General features: G+C 47.2%; 1 protein-coding gene across 6 annotated transcripts in view; it reads right to left on the reverse strand.

Moving 5' to 3' along the window:
- Vps13d (vacuolar protein sorting 13 homolog D (S. cerevisiae)) overlaps positions 1-22,650 on the reverse strand; it is a 256,478-nt gene that overhangs the window by 32,956 nt on the left and 200,872 nt on the right. For all 6 annotated transcript variants that reach the window (XM_005403951.2, XM_005403955.2, XM_005403954.2 and 3 more), the window contains 2 exons: positions 16,205-16,337; positions 13,129-13,324 (listed from right to left, as the gene is read on the reverse strand). In XM_005403951.2, the coding sequence (XP_005404008.1) occupies positions 13,129-13,324; positions 16,205-16,337 (329 nt within the window). The remainder of the gene's footprint in view (positions 1-13,128; positions 13,325-16,204; positions 16,338-22,650) is intronic.

Below are 22,650 nucleotides of genomic sequence, written 5' to 3' on the forward strand. Positions count from 1 at the left end.
ATGAAAGAAGCAGTTTTTTCCTCTTAAACTCTTAGCCCTGAATGAGCACTTTTTTTGGTAAACATACATTGTGGACCCCGAACCATGGCAATATTGTTATATGATTGTCCCAGTTGGCATTACATAGATAAGCCTTCAAAAGTTACAACAGCCCCTATGAAGGAGGGTCTGAACGGACAATTCAAAGCTTTTAAACAACATTGAGCTGTGGACCGTCATGCGTCTGGAAAATAGAACCATTTTTGAAGGATGCTTTCCAAACCACGTAATGCTTTTAAAACTGTTTATCAAAAGAGCTGGATGAGCAACAGTGGCCTAAACACAGCCTGTCAGCTGTTCCAGGTCGCATGCCCCATCCTCATCCCCGTGAGCGATCCATCGTTCTCGCTGTCCCACCCTCGGCTGACCACAGATGCCAATGTTTGGAGACATTCGCTACATAACTTTTACCCGATGAACCTGGCTCCAGGACAGATTTCCCTGTCATGTGGGGCTTTTGGCTGAACTCTGCTCGAACCCAGAGGCATCTCATTTACAGCAGACACTAACAATAGTTTGGGATCACCTGCTCTTCTCAAGTGGGTTCAGAGCAAGTTCGTGGCCTCCGCACACCTTCTCCGGAGGACTTCTCACACTCAGGCTCGGCGCACAGGTGGGTCCCTCAAGCCAGCAACTCCAACCAGGTCCAGGGCCTCAGAGGAGGAACGCAAGGATAGAAGCCCAGAAAAGCATATGAACTCTCAGGCCTGGCATTCCAGCCAGCAGGCAGCAAGATCTCGGGGACAGGGCAGAAGAGCAAGCTAGCCACATAATCCTTATTTCACTTTTACTCAGGAGACAATATCAACACAAACACCAATTCTTGAGCCTGAACTACCCGACCTGCGCCAGGCTGACTGCTCCGTATAGGTTATATAATTTAAGCCATATAACCACCCACCTTGGAGGCATTATTATCCCTAGTCCACATGAGTCAAAGGAATCTCACCTTGGAGACATTAGGAGAGGGAAACACTTGCTCCAGGCCATGGCTCAAAAACAGCAGGACCATAACTCAAATGCAGGGCACCAGGCAGGCCCCTTTACCCGTACACTGCACAAGCATGCAGGCCGGGCCGCGGAGCCCCTTCTCGAGTCCTGCAAATGCATGGTTTCTTTTTACACTGGCTGTCACATTTCCCTGCTAGTACTAGGGGACAACCAGTGATTTTTATGTTCTTTCCACCTCTCTTTCTGGAACGAGCGCTTCTCTTTGAAGAAAGACCTCTTGCCCTCAGAGTGTCATGATAAGAAAACTTTCAGCAACTTCCCTTGGAAATTACAAAACACCCATCAGCACCCAGGATCTAAGTACAGTCGCTCAGCAGCTGCCAGCCCCTCTGAATAGCTTTTATGGTTCCAGGATGGGTGGTGACAGGGCTGTGTCACTACTGTTGGGTTTGCTATTTCTTTCATGTTCCTGGGATCTGACAAGAGCCTTCCTCAACCCGTTTCTTCACAACACACAGAAATAGAGATTAAAGACCAATACCAGACTCAAAGCTGAGGTCAGGACTGGCAACGACTTCTTACCAGATGTCTTCCCAATCTTCCTGGGAACCAAGAGCCCCAGCCTGCGCATGCAGATACTGTCCAAAAGTTGGTGTGACGGTGAAATGAAAGAACACATGTGGACTACACAGAACCACGCCTGGGCCATAGCAAAAGCTTAAAAATGCTAACAGTGTCCCTATTATTTATTAGTACCACCAAACTTATAAAGACGTTTTGACAGAAATAACAGTTATAGATTTTAGTAAAGCCACCATAAGCCAGAGGTACTAGCTGGAAGTGGAGGGGAAAGGACATCTAGAAGGATGGATGCATTAGTGAAAGTCTAAATGAAAGGACTTCTGATCAATATGAAAGACCTAGTCTGACACCCCACTAATGTAAAAACAACAGGATTCAAAGGCCTGAACCCTAAAGGACAGAGGGAAGGTGTCAGCAGTGTTCTAGAAGCTGAAAAGCAAACTGATACCTGGCGCAGAAATGCAAGCCCTAGGGAGTGGAAGCCACGAGGGGAAGCTGAGGCTCCCGCACTTCAGAGTGACAGGGCACGAGGCCTGGGCAGGGGAGAGGGGCAGAGGCACAAGCGAGGTTGGGGAGGGAGCGGAGACTGGGCGGAAGTTTGCATGGAGGCAGTGAGAAGTGCGGGATCTGCTCAGATGCCCGTTCAGTCTGCTCCACCACAAAGGCCAGGAGAGCAGGCCCCCCTGGTCCTTCTACACGGCCCTCAGAGCCCCCAGGCCACTCCGGGCTCCTCTGTAACAGGCAAGCAGAGCAGGAATCGCCCAGCATCTGAGATCTGCCTCTATCTAGGAAAGAAAAAGACAAAACACACACGGAAGGAAGCAGCTCGGGGCAGTACCAGGGCAACAGCTCTATCACAGACCCAGGGAGCAGCCAGGAGACATAGCGGCAGGAGGGACCCTGCTAGGGGATGAGTTTCCAAGGGAAACCGGGAAACTGCTAATTATTTAAGTCATTTTAAACATATAGAGAGTTTGTGGGTACATTAGCAAGAGGCAGACAGAAACTGAAAAGGAAGGAAGAAAAAGTGAGAGGAAAAAAGAGAAAAGAAAAAGAAATTAATTCCTGGGCAAAAAAGTTGAAGTAAATGAACATTTAAGGACAAATTAGAAATATGCATATGGAAACCAAATAAACAACATACTAAAAGCAGCTACTAACTCCAGGGAAGAAAAAACAAGCAAAAAAGGTGAAAAAGGAAACATTATAATCACAGTAACCTATGCGGCTTCACTGGGAATAATGTAAAAACTAGTTTATCAAAAAAAAAAAAAAAAAAATGGAAGGGAAGGGAAGGAAAGGGAAGGGAAAGAAAAAGAAACAGCGGCAGCACCACATACATTCATTCATTCGTTCATTCATTCATTCATTTTAGAACTATGGGGGCAAATACTTGCAAATTAAAGAAACTGCCGAAGTACAGAAAGGGTTTGCTTCTCAGGCAGCAGCCATTAGGGACAGGAGAAGCTGGGGCAAGAGACTGCAGTTTTAGCTTTTCAGACATTTTCAAAGTCTGATTTACCAAGCACAGTGGCCCGCATTTGTAATTCCAGAGGCTGAGGCAGGAAGACCACACGTTTGAGGCCAGCCTGGGCAACTGAAGAAGGTCTTATCCAAGAAAAATTTAAGAGGGCTGGATGTAGCCAGTGGTAGAGCACTTGACTAACATGAAACCCTGCAGTTCAATCACCACTGATAAAATTTAATTTGAAAAAATAAATTGTTATAGCTAAATAATTCAGGTAAGAAATCATAGGTTTTTAAAACCCTGTTCTTATTAAGCACAGAGTAGATAATATTTATTAAGTACTTATAAAGAATAACTGAAACATCAAAGAATCTCTCCCTAATTTTGTAGACAATTAGTAAAACTAAATGACTGTTTTTAAAGAGCTGTGATGGGTCTGGTAATAAAGTGGGAAAAATGTCATAAACACACCCTCCCCCAAACAGTACCAAACACAAATGCAATTTTGCTGTTTTTAAGAACACACTGAGTCAAATCACTAATAAATGGTATTTTAAGAAAGTCTGGTTTAAGAGTATTCAGATACAAACCAAACAGCTTGTTGATTCTCAATCTGGAAGATTCTTCAAAGCTGTCTGGCCTTAATTATTTAAATAATCTCAAGTTCAGCCGGGCGTAGTGGCGCACGCCTGTAATCCCAGCACTCAGGAGGCTGAGGCAGGAGGATCATTGTGAGTTCGAGACCAGCCTGGGCTACAAAGTGAGCTCAATGCCAGCCTGACTGCACAGAAAGACCCTGTCTCAAAAAAGACAAAATAAATAAATAAATAAATAAACAAATAAATAAATAAATAATCTCAAGTCCTTAATATCTATTATACGCATGGGATTTAGCAGCAATTCAACACTTGATTAATTAACAAATTTCTGCTGTAAATTTCCTTATTAAGCAACTTTACCTGAAAAATCACAAGTTCAGAAGTGGCTAAGCTGAGTTACTGGGGCTCCAACAGTTCAAACAGAAACATAAAACCTCTTTGAGGCTCGCATTTTTCCACGAAGGGCGATGAAAGCATTTCACACATGCTAATTTGGCCTGTTCCGCCTTAGGAGGTGGGCAGGTGCCAGTTATTGCTGCCCTAATTGTGCTGCTGGGGTCAACTGGTGATGACCAGGGAACAGAGGAGCCTGGCCCTGTCCCTCCTTCGTCCCTCAGTGAGAACTGTGGCGGGGACTCCGGGACCCATGCTCCTCATAAGTGGAGGTGAGCTTTAGCTCCCACTCCCCTTTGAAGTTTTCTGAGTCCCTGAGTTTTATGATATAGCTTGAGTCACCCCCGCCATTACCGATGTTTGAAGTATGTTTGGGGAAAACGTACTAGGAGCTGTCTGTGGTGTTAACACAGAACAACTGCCTCATAAAAACTGCTTTCTACCGGGAGTTCAAAGGAGCTTATCCAAATATTGTGGGCTTGACTCGCTCCACCAACTTTGCTAGGGGAGAAAGCTGAGGTTTTGGCACATAATCTTTGAAACAGATACACCGTTTCGATCACCTGAGAGCTGGGGCCTTGCTAACACAACCGCGTGGCCTTCTGATAAGACGGTCCTTGCACTTTGAAGTAATCTCAGCACTTACCACGCTGCCCAAGTTAAGATTTATTGGGATGGTGGGTGGAGGTGAAGGACTAAATTAGGTAAATTATTGTAAGAGGTCTTTCTGCTATGTGATAAAATCTTTCCAATTGTTACGCTAAGAAACCCAGTAAAAGTCAGGAGCAAATCAGGGGGGCTGACAACTGCTGGCGGGGAGCCAAAGTGGAGCATCACATTACAGTGGCTCCTAACGCTTAATCCAAATTAATCCAACATCGCTGATACGCGCCATTTACCAGCAAGATGATGGATCATCACCATCTTTTCAAACAGAACAGTTCGTCAAAGAAATTAACCAGGTACAGGTGTATCTGCCGGCCGGTAGCATGTTCACAGAGTCACAGGAGGTGAGAGGAGGGGCCCTGTTTTACAGTTTTGCAAATCTCTGTGAGTCTTGCTTAATAGAGAACAGCTGCATTCCCGTGTCTACTTCTACGTTCAATTTGTTATGGTAACACAGACTGCGCGGGTTCTGGAAGACTCCATTGCACACTCACTATTAGGCAATATTAGTATCGAAACTGTTGTTACTACATGAATTCATATATAAATATATGAACATATAAAACTGTTTTGATGTTACAGATCTGGGGTTCCCCAGAGGACCCGAAACCATGTTTTAAGACCTTCTGCTCTAAAAGACCCATATGTACAAAATTCTGTGCTAATTAGAAATTGGTTTCCTCTATGTATCAGTGTAAAACCACTAAGGACATGGATTAGTAACATTCTTAACCTGATTTGGATTACATAAGCCTGATATAATAAAACCCTGTTTCTTTTGGAGTATACTGTGATAAAAATGTTTTACTTGTTCAACTTTATTTTTCTCCCAGTTGATAAATCAGGAAGTTAGCAATGTCTTTGAGAGGCATTTGGGCAAGACAGTACTAGATAAAAGTGAATTATATATAACACCCAGGCCACCTTGCCTTCGCCTGAAGCTTATAAGCCTTTATTTGTCATACGATACTAAGTCTTTAATTCCTTGCTGCTTCATACCAGGGAATTAATTCTGTGTATTTCACAATTATTCTACACTCTGAAGCTCTCTGGTAGCAGGGGATTTCAACTCAAACCTGGATCCTCTCTTGAAAAAGATTCCAATTTCATCCTGGGCAAAGACAGGTGACAGGAGGGAAACAATGAAAGACATGCAATAGTCATCAAAACCTAAAAAGAACTAAACCCGGTCCGTTGCAGAGGAATTCTGTGGATAGCAAAGGCCTCTTCATCCTCCTCTGATGCATAAAATACGCACAAACTTTTCTTAGGAAGAACTACAGACACTGTTTTTGTCAGAAGTTTAAACCAAAAACATCAAATGTGTATCTTATATATGGAAGATTGGGTGCTGCCCCAAAATTTTAAAAAATGAATTCACTTAAAACTCAGAGGGACTACAGAATTACAATGGCTGGATTATTTCATTTTTCAGAGGCAGAAGCAAGTGTAGACAGCCATTATAGTTTCCTGTCTACTTTCTTTGTGAAAGGACTAGCTGGTCGGGAAACAGGGACAGGCCTTTAAATATGTCCATGCCGAAACTCAGTTGAGTTTTTACTTTTAGGAGCAGGAATGTGCTGTTTCCATGAAATCAGCCTGCATGCCAAAAATGGCAAAAATTAGATGCTCTCCTTTCTAGAAACGATTATAATGTACCATGACCAAAAAAGTGGTTTTTTTTTTCCCCTAGCAGATAATCTTGCATAAAAATGAGTCATGGGATTTCAGAAATGGAAAGGCTTTTCTCAAATACGTGCGTGCATGAATACACACACTTTGAATTTTTTTCCGCAGCAGATCTGAGCTTTCCATAAGTTATGCTATAATGAGGACGGCATTGTCTGGGGCCTTTTGAGTGAAAGCGGAGTACAGTATTTAGAGTTCAACAAGAGGGAAGAAATCTGTCAGAAAATAGGGCTTCTCTGCTTGTGTCTCTGTGAGAGAAATTTTAACTTATAAGGGCTGAAGGACTGGTAAGATGTTTCTTAAGAATTATCTTGTCCTGGGGCCGGGGATTTAGCTCAGCGGCACAGTGCCTGCCTGGCAAGCACAAGGTCGTGAGTTCGACTCCTGGTACAGGAAGAAAAACAAAACAAAACAAAAGAATTATCTTGTCCTGGTGATTAGTGAGATCCTGTCTCAAAAAGAGACAAGGCATGGGGTGTTGGATGTAGTTCACTGTAAAGGCCCTGAGTTCAATCCCCCAATATCAGTACCAAAACACAAACAAAACAAGTATGCCGTGTAATTTACTTATCTTGATTTCAGAACCAAGCGAGACATCCACTGTCATTAACGAAGCTCCTAATGTTATGGCTTCTGGGCTTGCGCAGGTGGCCCCGGGAATGAGAAAATGACCTGTGCCTTCATGTACTCTCTGGAAAGACCTGGTCTGGCAAGATCAGGAGTGATCTTGGCTCTTAGCTCACACACAGAAAGGTGGAAGCAGCACCCACTATGTCCACTGTACCCCTGTGGACAACAGGGGTGAGACAGGACAGTTCCTTCTTTGCCTGCAGCTGGCCAGGGCAAGAGTGTTCCAGTTTCACGGCAATGGCACTCCTCCTCAAGGCAAAAATGACACACTAGCTAACACACCAAAGGCCAAGCAGCAGGAGGCTACCCTGCCAACATGCAGATTGCCCAAAGACAAGAGACAGAGCCTCAGGCTCAAATATGTACTAAGCTAGCTCCAGCTTATCAACCACTCAATATACGTATCTACACCAATGCTTCCTTGGTCTGACTCACCTGGCAGGTGAATGAACTGTTGTTTTGTTTATTTGAGACAGGGGTCTCACTAAGTTGTTCAGGCTGGCCTTGAGCTTGAGATCCTCCTGCCTCAGCTTCCCACTACCTGGATTAAAGGTGTGCGCCATAACTCCAGGCTCTGCTTGAACTTTTAAACTAGTGCGGGATGGTAGCCACAGGATGACATGGTACATTCTCCTGGGTAGCAATTAAATTTTTTCTTATTCAAATAAGCATAGAATAAAATATAAAATTTATTCACAGTTTTAAGACAAAAGAGGAACGTTCAAAGAAACACTGGACTTTCTCTGCACAAGATACATGGAGTAACCGTCTATTCGTCTCTGCCTCAAAGGGAACACAGTGGGGAAAACTGAGATTGCTGGTGTATCCTCATAAATATTTGATTTGTATTAGCGTTTTCCCTTTGGGAGTTCTCTAAAATCTCAGTTCAAACCAGTTCTGTTTGATATGCTATGTGCAACACCAAGTATATATGGCTACTTTAAGGACAGAATAATCAAAAGCAGAACCACCACACTAACAAGGCAGAGGCTGTGGGAGTGTTGCCTACGTACTCTTCGCTGACTTCTTTCTGACTGCTGCAAGCTGACTGCACTCAGCTCTACTGACCCAAGAGGGTCTTAACCCATTTATCCTGCGTCATGGGTGAGGTGCTCACACTGTAACAAAATTTTCCTTAAGAAAATCCATCTCCACTTCACATCGAAGAGGCCACTAATGGAAAACGTCATTAACAAAATCCAGGAGTATTTCTACTGAAAACTCAAATATGCCCGTCGTAAATCTTTTCTGTGAAATCAGTCTAGAGGTTACTCCAAAGCTCTCAAGCACTGCCATTTAAATCTATGAGCACTGTTCAAGGGTCCTGGGATTCCAGAACATTATCAGTCCTGATGGCTATATTCTTAAACACTGATCTATCATTATTCTTCATATCCCCCTTCCTTCTTATCTAAGTTAAATAATGAGATAAGCTCAACACTCCTGGACTTTGCTAAATTAGTTTAAATCTTTCCAGTTTTGACAACTCCCATTTCTCCCCACCTTTCTGGGCCTAGACTGAAAAGGTGAAGAAATATTTTGGAGGAAGCCTCCGAGTCCAGCTTCATAAATCTTCCTCTGCTGCTTTTGAAACACGCTGTGCGCCTCCGAGTCTGCCACAGATGGGGGAGACACAAGCAAGGACACGGCCCAAGGCAGGCGCCCTTTCCTTTCTGGGGTGATGCTGCCTTCCGCGTGACACCCTCTCCTGGCCTCTGAGGCCGCTTTTGACCTAAGAGTCTTCTCCGCGAGCCCCACCAGCACCACCACGCTCAGGCAGAACGGGGCCCTCGCGGGCCGGGGCCCTGCCTGGCGTGGTCGCCTGGAACCGCGGCAGGGCTTTCCTCACACAGCATCAGTGGCACCAGGTGTGGCTGTATCAGTGCCATCCCCCTAAGCTTTATTTGGGAACAGACAATGTGGCCCAATACACGTAGACTGGAAGATGCAACCTGAGCCAGCAGAACGTTGCCTTGGAAAAGGCTTCCTGTTTCAGTTCCAAACCACACATACTTGCACCGTTAACAAATGCAGCGGGGGAGATCGGTCCACAGCGTTCATGTGGAGGCCAAAGGCTCTGCTGTCCTCCGCCCTCTCCATCGCTCTCCCCCACCTGCCTTCCCCGGAGCTCTCAGATCGCATGGCAACGCCGGCAGATCGAGACTGTCTTTTTGCAAAGCCCGCACACTCCAACCAGGAGGGAAACTTGGAAGTATTCTAATCTGAGAGAACATAAAGAGGGGGGTTCCCTATAAATAAAAAATCATGTTCAAATAAACACACAAAGGAGCCAATGTTTCCTGTAAGGCTACTATTCAGATGGATTACTGGAAGGAATATTCTTTCACAGTTTTATGGCTTACTTCGCTATCATCTGCTTAAAATTTGGGACATTTAAAACTTAGACGCTAAGATCTAAGCCGTCACTTGGATGAAATATGACAAAGGAAGCAGAAAGTTTCTTCCAAGTACAGACTCAGAGGCAGAGCGCTTGGACTCTTGGGTTCTATTCTTGGCTTGGGCCCTGGGCTCAGGTCAGTTCTCGGTCAGAATCTCACTTCTAATCCCTTCAAATAGTTTGTTAGTCCCTGTTGTCTAAACAGTGGGGAAAAGCCCTGAGTAACACCGCTGGATCCTGTTCAATCAACTGGGACGCCTGGAGATGGCTGTATCCCACTTCCAAGAAACCGGGGTGATTTATCCCTTGGGCCGAACTAGGATGTTCCTAAGAGAGCACAGTGTCGATGCAGCAAATCCTGGAGGCATGAAACATTTCTCCACCTGCAGGGAGCTGTGTGCTTCTTTAATCTGACCCCACAATCACACTGTCCGGCATTTTAATAGTTCGTCCTAGCGTCCACGTTAAAATCACTCTGGTTTGGCTTCAAACCCAGAGAGGTGGAGTAAGTATTTATCTCCAAGCTAGAGATGAAAAAGTCTTAGATAGGCGAAGAGATTAGACCAGGGGAGAGCGAATAAGTGAAGGGTTGGGACTCTAACCTATGGTTTTCCGGGCAAGCGCTCTTTTCTGTGTAACGTTAATAACGTGGATCTGGACCAGTGCTCAAGGAAACTGGTGACAGCACTACGCTTATCCCCTTCCGAAGGCTGTGAAACTTTTTGGTACAGGAAACGACACTGGGACCCCCTGAGGCCCCGGTTAGCCTGGCTCTGGTGCGTGCCCCTCCCCGCTGGTAACGCCTGCCACGGCTCCCCCGCTCACTGGCACCTCCCGGAGCTGAGGACTTGTGGGAGACGTTTAATCCCCAACCCTGCTTTTGAGCGTCTGTGTCCACAGGCCTACGAGCCTCTCGCTTAGCTCAGCCTGTGAGAGGAGCGGATGGCCAGGCAGACACCTGTTGCAGGAAACCTGAAGTGCACCATTAGCCGGGCTGCTGGTCTCTGTGCACTCCGCGGCCAGCTGCGCAGCTCTTCCGTGCCTCACACCAAGTGTAAAACCTCAGCGGGCTCTGCTGAAGGCTGCAAGTGCTGACCATGAGTGGCTCCAAGGAAAGCACGACAAAGAGCGGGTGGTCCCTGCCACCTGGACCCTCACAATGCGAAGGCTACAGCCCGGAAGAAGCCGACAGAAGAATGCAGTGGTGGCCAAGCCACTGCCTCTCATCAGGTTCAGCATCACGAGTAATCAAAGCAGATCTCCAGTCGGCAGGAAGGAAATTAGGAGGCCTCTCATGCCTTGACACTCGTGAGCCTGAGGCGTGTGTGCAGAACTCGAACGAGGAGCGGCCAGGTCCGGACAGGGCTGCGACACAGCTCCAGTCCAGGGTGGGCTGCACGGGTCTGGCCTGCCGTCTCTGACTGTGCAGCTGTGGGCAGGCCGGCGGATCCCTCGGCACTGTCCTGTCCTCATTTGGGAAAGAAGGACAAAGATGCAGTGAGACTGCCCATGGGGACGCCCACGGGCAGGGACTGCTGGTGAGGAAGTGAGACGTTCCTTCCATCAGGTGTTGTCCAGTGGTGCCTTTTACCCAGACTGTGATCCCTCTCCTCTCCACCTGGCCAACTGCTTCCTGCACCTCAGGCTTCACCTCAAACATCACCGCCCTAAAAACCTGACTCCGCCGCTAGCTGTCTTCCTCCTTCCCTCCCTGATCAGACATCTAGCAACATCCGACCCAGATCTCCTCTGTAATATTTATCACAATTCTGACAAATAACTATCTATACAGTTTGTTTTTTTTTAATGTTTGTGGCCCTGGTTGATTACAAGCTCTCTGAGGCTAAGACGGTCGTGCTTTCTGCTATCTTCCCAGCCCTGAGTTCAGAGGAGATTTTCAATCAACATTCAATTTTGACTGCGTGGAAATAAATAAATGACAGGTAAGTACCAGATGACACCCAATCAAACCTCCTACGGCAACGCTGGACAACTGGTAAAAAGGGTAAGAACACCTCTATTTCTGCAGCAACTGTGGATGTGTTACTTGTGCTCCTAAAAAGAATATAAAACCTCAACAAGATGTCCAAGCTGACATGGACAAAATTCAAGTGATTGCTTCTGGTCACCATTATTAGCCATTACAGCACAAAATAATTACATTCAAAATAATTACAACATATTTTCTGATTACACTACAAAATAATTACAAAATAACTGACATTCATTCATATGAGACAGGGTCTCACTCTGTAGTTCAGGCTGGTCTTGGACTCACCTTGCAGCCCAGGCTGGCCTCGAACTCATGGCGATCCTCCTGCCTCAGCCTCGTGAGGGTTGGGATCACACACATGTGCTACCATGCCCGGCTTACCATTTTTAACACATATAATTCCAATCTTTTTTGAACATATCAAATCAATCACCATTAACCTTGACTATCTGGGGATTTTAAATCTAAGGATGGTTCTCTGGGAATTCGTCAGGGATTTTCAATTTTACTTAGACTTCTTGAGCTTAGGGTAGAAATAAAAAACTAGAAATACTTCTAAAACCTCTCTACTGCCTGCCTCTCCCCACCACTTCATAAACACCCCTAAAATATACTCAAGGATGTTTTAGCTTTGTATCTCAAAATAGAATGTAACTTAACTAAAGTAAACTGTACAGACCCTTTTTTAAAAAGCAGCTGCCTCCAGATGGAAGACGTTCCGGCAGAACACACTGCCTGGTCCCAGTCTACACTCTTAAGCATCTCCCCTCTTGTGCTAATGTGTCACCAGCCAGGTTTCCTGGTGACAGACCCATAGATTCATTTTGAGTGTGGATGATTTTACTTCAAATTTTACTTGTGGGAGCAATAGGGTATAGACATGGCCCAGGCCTAGGTATTCTAAAAGGGCACACTAGTTCACTCAGGGAGCATCTATTATCCAGGCAACAGCAAAATTCTTCTGGGCTTAAGTCAAGTCCAGCTTGGCTGGAAACACTAACATTCGTTATACCCTTTGTTGATAAGAATCCCCAATTAGTTACTCTGGAGAAGGGAGGCTGAAATAGGCCACTAAAATGAATGGCTAAGTTAATGTGGTTGGGCTCTGTGGGATCTGGAGCCAAATGGGCCGTCTCTGATTTCTAGTGTCAGCTGGTATCAAGACAAGACAGCATCCCACAGCAGAAGCACCGCCGTGCCTGGGGGCAGGGGGAAGCGGGGACAGTTTTGGGTTTTTTTTTTAATGAGGTTAGGAGACTGACTGGCAATTTCAAGTGGTAAGAAAACTAAGAAGGGACAGCTCCCATGTGATAAACTGCACGGGTGCAGATTCTAGAATTACAGCACAGGGTCTAGGAGTAAGAATCACAAAGCCCACAACTTGACGGTTTCCTCCGTGGGCACAAGGGGGGTCCAGGTAGCTCGGTGAACAAGGGAAACCTACAATGATTTAATCCAAAGTCTAACCTTTCTAATGAAAAAAAATCCAACACTGTATTCTTTTCTTTTTTATATCTATCTACCAGCCTATCTATCAAAAATATGTTTTTTGTGCTTTGTTTTCATGTATTTGTATTAGGCAAATCAGAAATTTCAGTTAGAAGTATTCAAGTTAAAAGTCACATAATGAAGGCAGAAGGTATACGACTAAACACATCATCGAGGAGGAAGCAGCAGACCTCGGCTGGAAATCACAAATCCACTTCCCGTGACCACTGACCTGGGGCCGCTGAGTGTGGCTGTGTCTCTCACCGCCTGCGCTGTTTCTGAAGCAAAATCCAGGGCGCCTGCCACTGGCTTCGTTACGGTGCCAACAAGGCCTTTCCCGAGGCCGGATATGAAACCACTGACGCCCCCTTCCGTTTTCACGCCTTCCACTGTTGACGTTATGACGCTGGTCAGGCCACCAATGATACCTAGCCACAAAACAAAAATAAGGCATTGCAACCTGGCCAAGGACAAGGGCAAGAACATTTCAGTTAAGCCAACTTCCCCAATTCCATGCATCTGAAATGATAATTTTAAACATCCTGTTAATTTCTGTGCTAGACAGGTGATCGACAGGGGCCCAGCAGATTTGCCCATTAACCCGGAGTCAGAGGATACGTATTACATGTTAGTCAGGAGTAAAGTGTGTTTGAGTTTTAAACGTGGAGAAAAAGCTAGGGAGGGAACCGTGAGCAGCTTTCACTTCCAGAGCTTGGGTGGTACATGGGCAACGGAGAAGACGTAGACAGTAGTATTAAATCGGCAGGAGATCAGAAAATCAGGCCTTTGGGGAAAGTGTGGAGAAGTGGGGTTCCTAGGAAAGACAAGTCAGGGAGAGAGTTAAAATCACATTTTCAGTTTTCCAAGAACACTCTCTGACCAGACACCACCACAAAATGTTTGAAGTAAGGTAAAAGCTACTGCATGCCTTCCAGGGATCAGACAGAGCCAACTGTAGTAAGCGGTGAAGCCTTCAGGAAGGGCACCCCAGAAAGCTGCGAGGGCTAGCCAGAATCCTCAGTGGGTCAGTTCAAAAGACCAGCTTAGGCCAGAAAGACAAGGACATTCCAAACATTGGGAAAGTTGACAGGAACGGCTGTGAGACAGCCTCAGAAGTGGCCAGATTGGCAAAGGCTGGAAGGTCACAGGCACTGCAGGGAAGAGGCAGGCCCCGTCCAGGGAGCATTTCCAGGACTTGTGCCAGGGACACTCACAGGATGTTTACCCTCCGACAGTGGGGGTGTGAGGACGCTCTCTGGGCTCTTCAGCTCTAGTGAGACAAATTGGTAGGGGAAACTCCTTGGGTGAGAAAGTACTAACAATTCGCAACGTCTCTTTCAGATTCGGGTTCACTGGCTTTCCCAATCCTTGGGAGCAAGGTTCTTAGCAGAGCGGCACAGCACAGGAGTCAGGTTGGAACCTGCGAGAGGGACACCCCGAGCAAGCACAACTCCCAGCTTTACACCACAGAGATTAAATGGATTCTGTTGTTTGCCTGTGTGTTTTGCAGTACTGGGGATTGAACCAGGGTTTTCACGCTGAGCTACATCCCCAGCCCTTTTTATTCTGAGAAAGGGTTTTGCTACGTTGCTCAGGCTGTACTTAAATGTGTGATCCTCCTGCCTCAGCCTCACATAGCACTGGGATTACAGGCACGTACCACTATACCTGACTTTGTTATCTCTTAAAGGCCTTTTTATCCTGAAGGAAGAATCTCATTGCAGGCTCCTGTTTTCACACAAGCCAGAGCTCAAACAGGCCTCTTCGCATCCATTGGTTCTGGGCCCTAGACTGGCCTGACTGGCTCCCGATGGGGCTGTGCGTATTCATGGAATGAGCCTTGGGTGGAAGCGGCTTTGCAACCCTGAACAGATCACCTACTTTCTCAGCACAGGGTGAGTTCATCAAAAAGGTGAGGAGAGCAATGCTGTCTCTCTGCAGCCGAAGATTCGGGACGGACACTGGCAGTTAGAAGGCGAAGCCCTTCACGTGTGCCAACACAGACCTCTGGCAGTCAGGGGACTGCCACTACAGTTAACAAAGGATGACCGCACCTGTAAGCCCAAAGGAGTGTCCAAACGCCAGCTTTTACAGTTTATAAACAGACTCACTTCTGCTAAATTTTACTGCTAGCCTGGTGCTTCTTTGGGAGCTGCTTCCCTTTTCAGCTGAGCAGCCTTAAGAAAAGCAAAGGCACTTTGATCCCAACCTCACCGGGGAGAGCTGATGAACAAAAGCTTCGTAAAAACATTGTATCTCGAGCACAAATAAAAACACAACTTCATCATCTATATTCCTTCCTCTTCCCCTAGATGCAGATGACCAAGACTGACCGTGACTCGGCAGCTTCAGACGATCCCCAGGATCTGGTCCACATGGATCGACTGCTGACCACTACCGAGTGGTAGTGCTGACCACTACCACTAGTCATAGGTCAGGGGTCATGCGGGGCAGGCAAGCCCACGATGAACTCACAATGGTCTTTCTGCTCTCAGCGAGACACGCACAGCTGGACACATCCCCAACCCTGCCTGCAAGTGTGCTCGGGCCCTAGTTCTAGTGAGGAGAACAGAGCCTGCGAGTGTCACTTGAGGTGGCAGGACTCTGCCTGGCAAGGAAGTGAGGCAGAGGAGGCCAGGGCAGAGCACTGAGTGGGCGAGGACCTCAAGCGTGTCCAAGGCACAGCGCACGGATCTGTGTGGCAGAAGTGCTGTGCGGCTGGGGGATAACTGGTTGGAAAACCCGGCCATGGTTATGTTTCCAAAGGCTTTAAATGCCACGCTAAGAAGTTGCTGACAAAAATGCAGAAGGCAAATGAGTCAGAATTTAAGAATTACAAGTCAGAATTCAAACCAATTCCGAGACAACACGTTTGTGCCATCGCCTCCAGCTTTTGGGCACATGTATTGGTCATCCTGGTGCGTATGCATTTATATAAGACTCAAAACATCTGGACACAAACCCAACAGCCAGCTCCACATTTCCATTTCCTTGGAAGAAAAGATCAGCAAGCAGAAAGCAAGGCTGGAAGCAGCAGTTCCCGATTCTAGAGGGGTTTGGGAAATTATGGCTCAGAGAGGGGAGCCATCGGGAGGAGGAAGCGCAGCGTGCGCCTCCCAGGCCACCAAGTTTCCACCGCACGGAGGAGCCAGTGAGAGCTCCAGAGGCCCTCGGTGCGCTGAGGCGCTGGCCTGGAGTGCACCGCGGTCAGCTTGCTCTTGTCTCCTTCCCTTCAGGTGGCACAAAGGCCCCTGGGAGGAGCAGGAGCAGAGGAGCCTCACGTCTTCAGCCCAGGTCACGGGACTTACCGTGAGCCAGGCCGTGGATGCCGGCCACGAGGTGTTCCCCGCTCGTAGCTGCATGGTATCTGATGTACTCCCGCTCCGACTGATGCCGATTGTCCATCGTCTTCCCCAAGCCGTCTGATAATGTCCCTGCAAACTGGACGAATGAAAAACAAAAGAAGAGTCTTAAAGCCTCAGCATTATTTTTACTATTTCAAATGAATGCCTTCTCTTGCTCCTAGCGAGGGTTTGGTAAGTGCCAATCACAGAGAGACTAGCTGCTGAACGGGGTACCCTGCCTGCCCCGGCAGGTGGCTCTCAAGCAGTGGACAGACACAAGTTGTGGGCTGTTGACACTGGCACAACAGGGTTTGCAGAGCAACTACTAAAATTCCCTACTTTTTTTTGTTTTTTTGGTTTTTCTCCGGTACCGGGAACCGAACTCACAGCCTTGCGCTTTCCAGGAAGGTGCTTTGCCGCTGAGCTAAATCCCCAGCCCCTAAAATCCCCTACTTAAAAGCAAACAAAAGACAACCACTGTTAATTCCCATCATTTTGTTCTCTAACCCTGTTATCATTTTTATTGTTTTTACTTTGTGTTGTTTTTGTCTATGTTGTTGATATTTTGTTATTGTTCTTTTTTATTATTCTCTTTAAAATAAAAGAATTCGCTAATGACATTTATTTTCCACAAGAAAGACAGCATTCCTAATCCAAAAATTTTAAGCCCAGAACATTCTAGAATGTGACTTCTGAGCACTGAGGAGACACCGCAAGTAGAAAATTGCATACCCGGCCTCCAGTGAGGAGCTGCAGTTGAAAAGGCAGGTGCACTGAAAAAGTTGTATAAAATTTCTTTCAGGCTATGTGTTCTGAGGTGTACATGAAGCTAAATGAATTTCCTATTTTGACCTTGAGTTCCACCTGTAGATATCTCATTCCCAAGCCAGAAACACCCAAAATCCAAAAGACTTTCAGTCCCAAGCATTGCAGAGAAGGGAAACTCAACCTGTACTCCTACAAATTTACTGAAAAATTAAAGGTATACTGAAAGGGCCTTGGGGCAGGAAAGGCGAGATCTGGAATGCTGTGATGATAAAGACACAGCCCTTTGCTCTAAGAATCACTCAGATTCAAAATAGGAAACGGGTTAGATTATTGTTTTAGAGTTTGGTACCAAAATTGCTGGAGAGGTGACTAGGGGTATAGCTCAAATGCACCGGTCCTGGACTCGACCCCCTAGCCCTAGGGAAAAAAATGGAGAGATCAGCCTCTCTCAGTAATGCCTTCTTTCATTCATTCAGCAAGTACCAGGTGCCCACGAAGCGCCAAGCCCCATTTGTCAGAAGGGAAAAAGGAAGTAGATGGAAAGCTGAACAGGTTAGGTCCCCAGACCTGAACCCATGACTTCAAATGCAAACCCATCCTCCCCCACAAATCAGAGCAGGATTGGATTTATCCTCGCATACTTTAACCAGAGAAGCTGTCTCATCCGTCAAAGCTGGATAAAAAGGACATAAAACTCTGTTTTGTCACAAGGCAATTTGAAAAGGTTTAAAGTGACAGTTAATAAACCACACAGTACTTATCCTCATCATTCAGGCATAAAAAGAGAAGGATATCAAATATATAATTAACCTTCTCAGGAAGGATCTACCAAAACAAGTGGTCTAAGTGCCAATGACCCAGGACTAACCTTTTAGAAAACTCACAGGAATGTTATTTAGATATAAGGCTCAATGGGAAGACCCAGCCCGCCTGGAGAACCCAGGGCACCGGGCAGCCCTCTGGGAGCCCGCCCGGGTCATTCCTCCAGGGTGCATAACGGATCAGGTCTGCCTTGGAAACCATCAATCCTGAGGCTGCTTGACATGAGTGACAGGTGAGCTCTGGACGAGGAGGAGGGACCACAGGAAGCAGCAGCAGTGCTATGTATAGCAGCGGCTCCTGCAGCGAGCTATGGGGCACTTGTTCCTTCCGCTCAGGCCAAATGCTCTCCAATCTAGGCCAGAGATTACTGACTGACCTTTCGGGAAATGCAATCCCTATTATTATGTGTTTGCTTTTTTTGCTTTATCTTTTTCATCATTCCTTGTCTAATAAGGGAATTAAAGTTCATAAAAACTAATTTTACAATTTGCTTAGGACAAGGAGAGGCACCGCGGGACGTTACAAAGCCTCCTCTATGGACCACTGAGGAAGGGCTTTAGTCAGAGACCCCATCTGAGAGTTTCCATGGTACGGAGAAGCCCATGAGCTCTGGCATCTGACTCAGCCCGACTCCAGCCCTCTCTTGACCACTGCAGGGGCTACGTGACCCGAGCACAGCGCCCCACCTCTGGGCCTCCCTCTGCTCTAGAGAACGGTGATGGTACCTGGTCTGTCATGTGCTGGGGGGCTCGGGATCTGGTATCTAGTTAGCATTCCTGCTGGTGTTATTAGTCAGCTATTGGTCCAAAGCCAAACGTCCTGCCTGCTTGAAGAAAGCCTCTTCAGGTTTCAAACTGTGGTCAATTCTACTGGAGCTTAATGTTTTTAAACCTTCCTCTTTTTCCAGCAGAGAAACACTAATCTTCAAAGTGAGTTTCTGGAGTGGTACCACCTTGGAGCGCTGGACTTCCTGAGTTCCCCAGTCCTTTCTATCCCTGACAGTGTGTGATCTATGACCACAGTAGGATGTCGGAGCACTGACCCTGGGCCCAGGACAGCTGTACGTACAAACACAAGTATCAACCATAGACCATATCCTCAAGGAGTGGGCAGTTTCACTGAAATAAAAATTGCACTTACAAAGCAGCCAGCGATAGGGATTCACAATGTAAACTGCAAGCTCTGTGGAACCCAGAGAGGGAAATGTAGCCCTCGTTTTGGAAAGGGTCAGAAAGAGTCCCTGTTATGCTCTGGAATGCTGTAAGGTGCCAGTGTTCTTTACTTGGGGTTGACACCAAAGTGTGTCCCTCTGATCCCCCCAGGCAGTGAGACCACAGTTATGTGAACCGTGTGGGCAACACGCATATCTCCTGGATCCACGTGCTACCCCTGAAGAGCCCGGGGCACCCAGCTTCTCACAGAGCTTCCCACTCTTCTCAAGCTCTTACTTCCCTTGGGAAGAGATCTTTCCTGGGAAGAAAGCTTAAGTTAAGGTCCCTTTCACCTACTTCAGATAGCTGGTTGGGAAGTTAAAAATGCCACGATACTTTTCTCCTCCCATGAGACTATGAGAAAATAATCTAAGCCAGGTTTCCAACATCACTCTCTCCTTCTAATGCTCCTGCCAATTAAACAAGTTTGGTATCCAAGGCTTGGGAATGAGCATCTATCCAAGCTGAGCTGCCAGCCTATCCTGCTGCAGCAGCCTCACGGCCCCGTCTCCTTCCCTCCCTCTCCGTGCCTAGGTGTTCTCTGGACACAAATCCCACCCTGACCCAAGGAGATCAAGGAGGATGACCTCGGGGATCACTCTTCCCTCTAAACGCTGTATTCTTCCATGTGCTTCTCAGGAGCCTCACTTTCTTTTTGAGATGTTGTCTCACTATGTAGCCCAGGCTGGCTTTGAACTTGAGATCCTCCTGCCTCAGCTTCCTAGGGAGCTGGACAGGCGTATACCACCACCACAAGATAGGTGTCCCACCTCTGCAACAGGTAGGTGTCTACACACATAACTCAAGTACTGTAGGACTTCCGTCTAAATTCTCACCTGTCTATAAAAATTACTCCCATAAGTCAACTAACTCTTTGTCACTTGTGAGTAAAATGTAAAGGATGCAGGCATCAACAGGCAAACATTACAAGATCTTTACTCCTGAAATGCAGCTTTGAGAACTGAAAACTTGTGTAGATGTTGGAATCTGTGATCCAATCGAACCCACACCAGAGGAGGTTAATCAGATCTTACTGGGAGAGACATTTTACTGAAATAAACCAAAAACCATACAGATAATAGGTACAGTGGTCAGAGCAAGGTTTTGGTCCAGTCCACGGGATTCTTACTACCAAATGCAGGCCACCACAAAGCACGTGACTTTTTACTGTGGGGTGTTTACTTGGCCATCCTTAACCCCACCTCTCCTTCCCGACCTGACCCATCTCCTTCTCCACCCCCAAGACAGCCTGAGCACCTGCAGGCTGCAGAGGGATGGGCTCCAGGGACCCGTGCTGTGGGCCCCTCTGGCTTTGGTCTTTGCAGGGCTAGGAAGCATCTTCCCCGCATCCTCAGCTTTGACAATGTGCATCAAGACAGCAGAGACACCCACAAGCGCTACAATGTCACCGCACCGAGCTACTGCTCCAGTACCTCCTTCACCCCACTCCTCGAACTGTCTTACGGCAAAAGCAGCCCATAGGCATACACTCGGATTATTCGGACAAAGGAGAAATGAACCCCAGAGTCCCTGGCATAAAAGCTGCAAATTCTCAGGATCTGAGCAAGTACGACTGACCAAGAGGTCCAATGTGCACAGAAGCGGGGCTGTGTGCCACGGCAGAGACCAGGGGTGAGAAACCAGAAACAGCCCCTGCCTCCTGCCTTCAAGACCTCCCTCCGGAGGTATGGACCTGGCTAGCAGAAAGACCGTCAGAGCTGAGCTCAAATTCTGACCGTGACATGGTGGTGAGACTCTGGAGAGGAGACTTAACTTCTGTCAGTTTCTATTTCCGTGTCTTTCAAATGAGGATAAAAACATCCCCTTCCGGGATGCTGTGGGGCTGGATACTGTGCGAGGCCCTCAGCACAGTCAGACACAAGCAGACATTCAGTACAACAGCGCTGCGCGCTCCGAGCTTCTGCTAAACGGGAACACAGTACTAGTGTAAGGGGTGCGCCGGCAGCTGGCGTGGGATCCCCGTGAGGTGGAAGTCATCTGCGGAGGGCCAGGAAAGTGCCAGGGCCGTGTGAGACAGGCAACTGGAAAGCTACGGCTCTGGGAGTCATGCGCAGGTAACCGGTTACTTCGCCGGTCACAGACTATACCTCCCACCAGAAGGGCATCTGCAGAGGGCCAGCTCGTGTCGTAGGGCAAACGAGTGCCAGTCCAAAAATACTTGAGGCTTCAAGTGAATGTTTTCCCAGCTAAGACGGAGGGTGCCAAGGAACAGAACGTCCTGCAGGACACCTGCCATCGCCTCACACAGACAACCGTTCTCCTTTCTTTCACTGAAGAAAGCTTCAACACTCGCCGCACTTGTGAATTCTGGCTGTTGCCCAAAGTCATTAATTTCTACCAAGCAGTGTTTTTGGCAAGGGGGTAAAAACCTCCAAAGTGCTTCAAGATGCCAGTTCTCCTCAACAGTGAACACAGTGCGTGTCCACATCCCACCTTCCAAAGATCATCCCGGTGCCCATACACACACACACACACGGGGGCACTTCGGATCAGCCCAGGTTTGGAGCCTCTCTCTGAATGGCTGATTTTACAAAACCGAAATTTAAGTAGATGCTGGAATGATGCAAAGGGAAAAACTCACACTGTGTCCCTCTGTTCGGGCCTGTCAGTCTTCCTGACCCTTTTATGATCCTCAGCAAGCACGGGATGCCAGAGGTATTTGGCCAGTGTAACAGGAGCCTGGGCTTGGGTTTCTCCTCCTTTCTCTGCGGTTCTTCTTTCACGGTTATTTACCTAATGGAAATTTCCTTTCAATAGCCTGTCCCACTGAGTAATTGCTGGTGACAGTATCTTCCTTGTCACCAGGGCAGATGGTGACCACGTTTCACAGGAAAAGAGAAAGGAGACAGGACTGCAGTGTGAGGGAAAGGTCTTATATTTGTCCAAGTACAAGGTCGTACAGCTGCAGGTCGCAGCTACCAACACAGCTCCAGTGCTAAGGGACACTGCCTGCCGTAACCGTGCCGGAGCACACACTTTCAGAAACCCCAGCTGTACGCTGTGCCCGGCCGCGTAGGAGCTTCGTGCCGGCGCCAGGATGGAGTCAAGCGGGCAGGCGCAGAAGAGCCCAACCTCCCTGTCCCTTCCTAACTGTGCACGCTGTGGAAGTCGCTTCACTTATCCATCTATACAAAGCAGATCCCGTCTACTCCAGAGGACAGCTTTGAAGGTCTTGGGAGGTAATTAAAGCAGAACGCTTCATGCAGTGTCCGGTCACCAATTTCTACATGTTTCTCAGAGGCAGTGTAGAACTTTAAACATCACAGTCACATTCAACTCTGCTGGTAGGTGGCAGGAAAGCCTTCAAATCACGAAAGAGTTAAGTCACTTTGAAACGAACAGTCTTCACCACATCCTTCTGTTAGCTATTACTAAAACAGCCACAGTTGAAAATCATTCTTAATGTGAGTTTCACCTTGACACTGGAGAGCCCCTTTGTGAGACTTCTGAACAGGGAAGAGTTAAATGTGACCCAAACCGCAAACTAAAAGTCACTGAGGGGCTGGGGATTTAGCTCAGTGGCAAAAGCGCCTGCCTGGCAAGCGCAAGGTCGTGAGTTCGGTTCCTGGTACCGGAGAAAAACCAAAA

The sequence above is a fragment of the Chinchilla lanigera genome, unplaced genomic scaffold (genome assembly GCF_000276665.1).
Source record: "Chinchilla lanigera isolate Chin_1 unplaced genomic scaffold, ChiLan1.0 scaffold00085, whole genome shotgun sequence".
Classification (NCBI taxonomy): domain Eukaryota; kingdom Metazoa; phylum Chordata; class Mammalia; order Rodentia; family Chinchillidae; genus Chinchilla; species Chinchilla lanigera.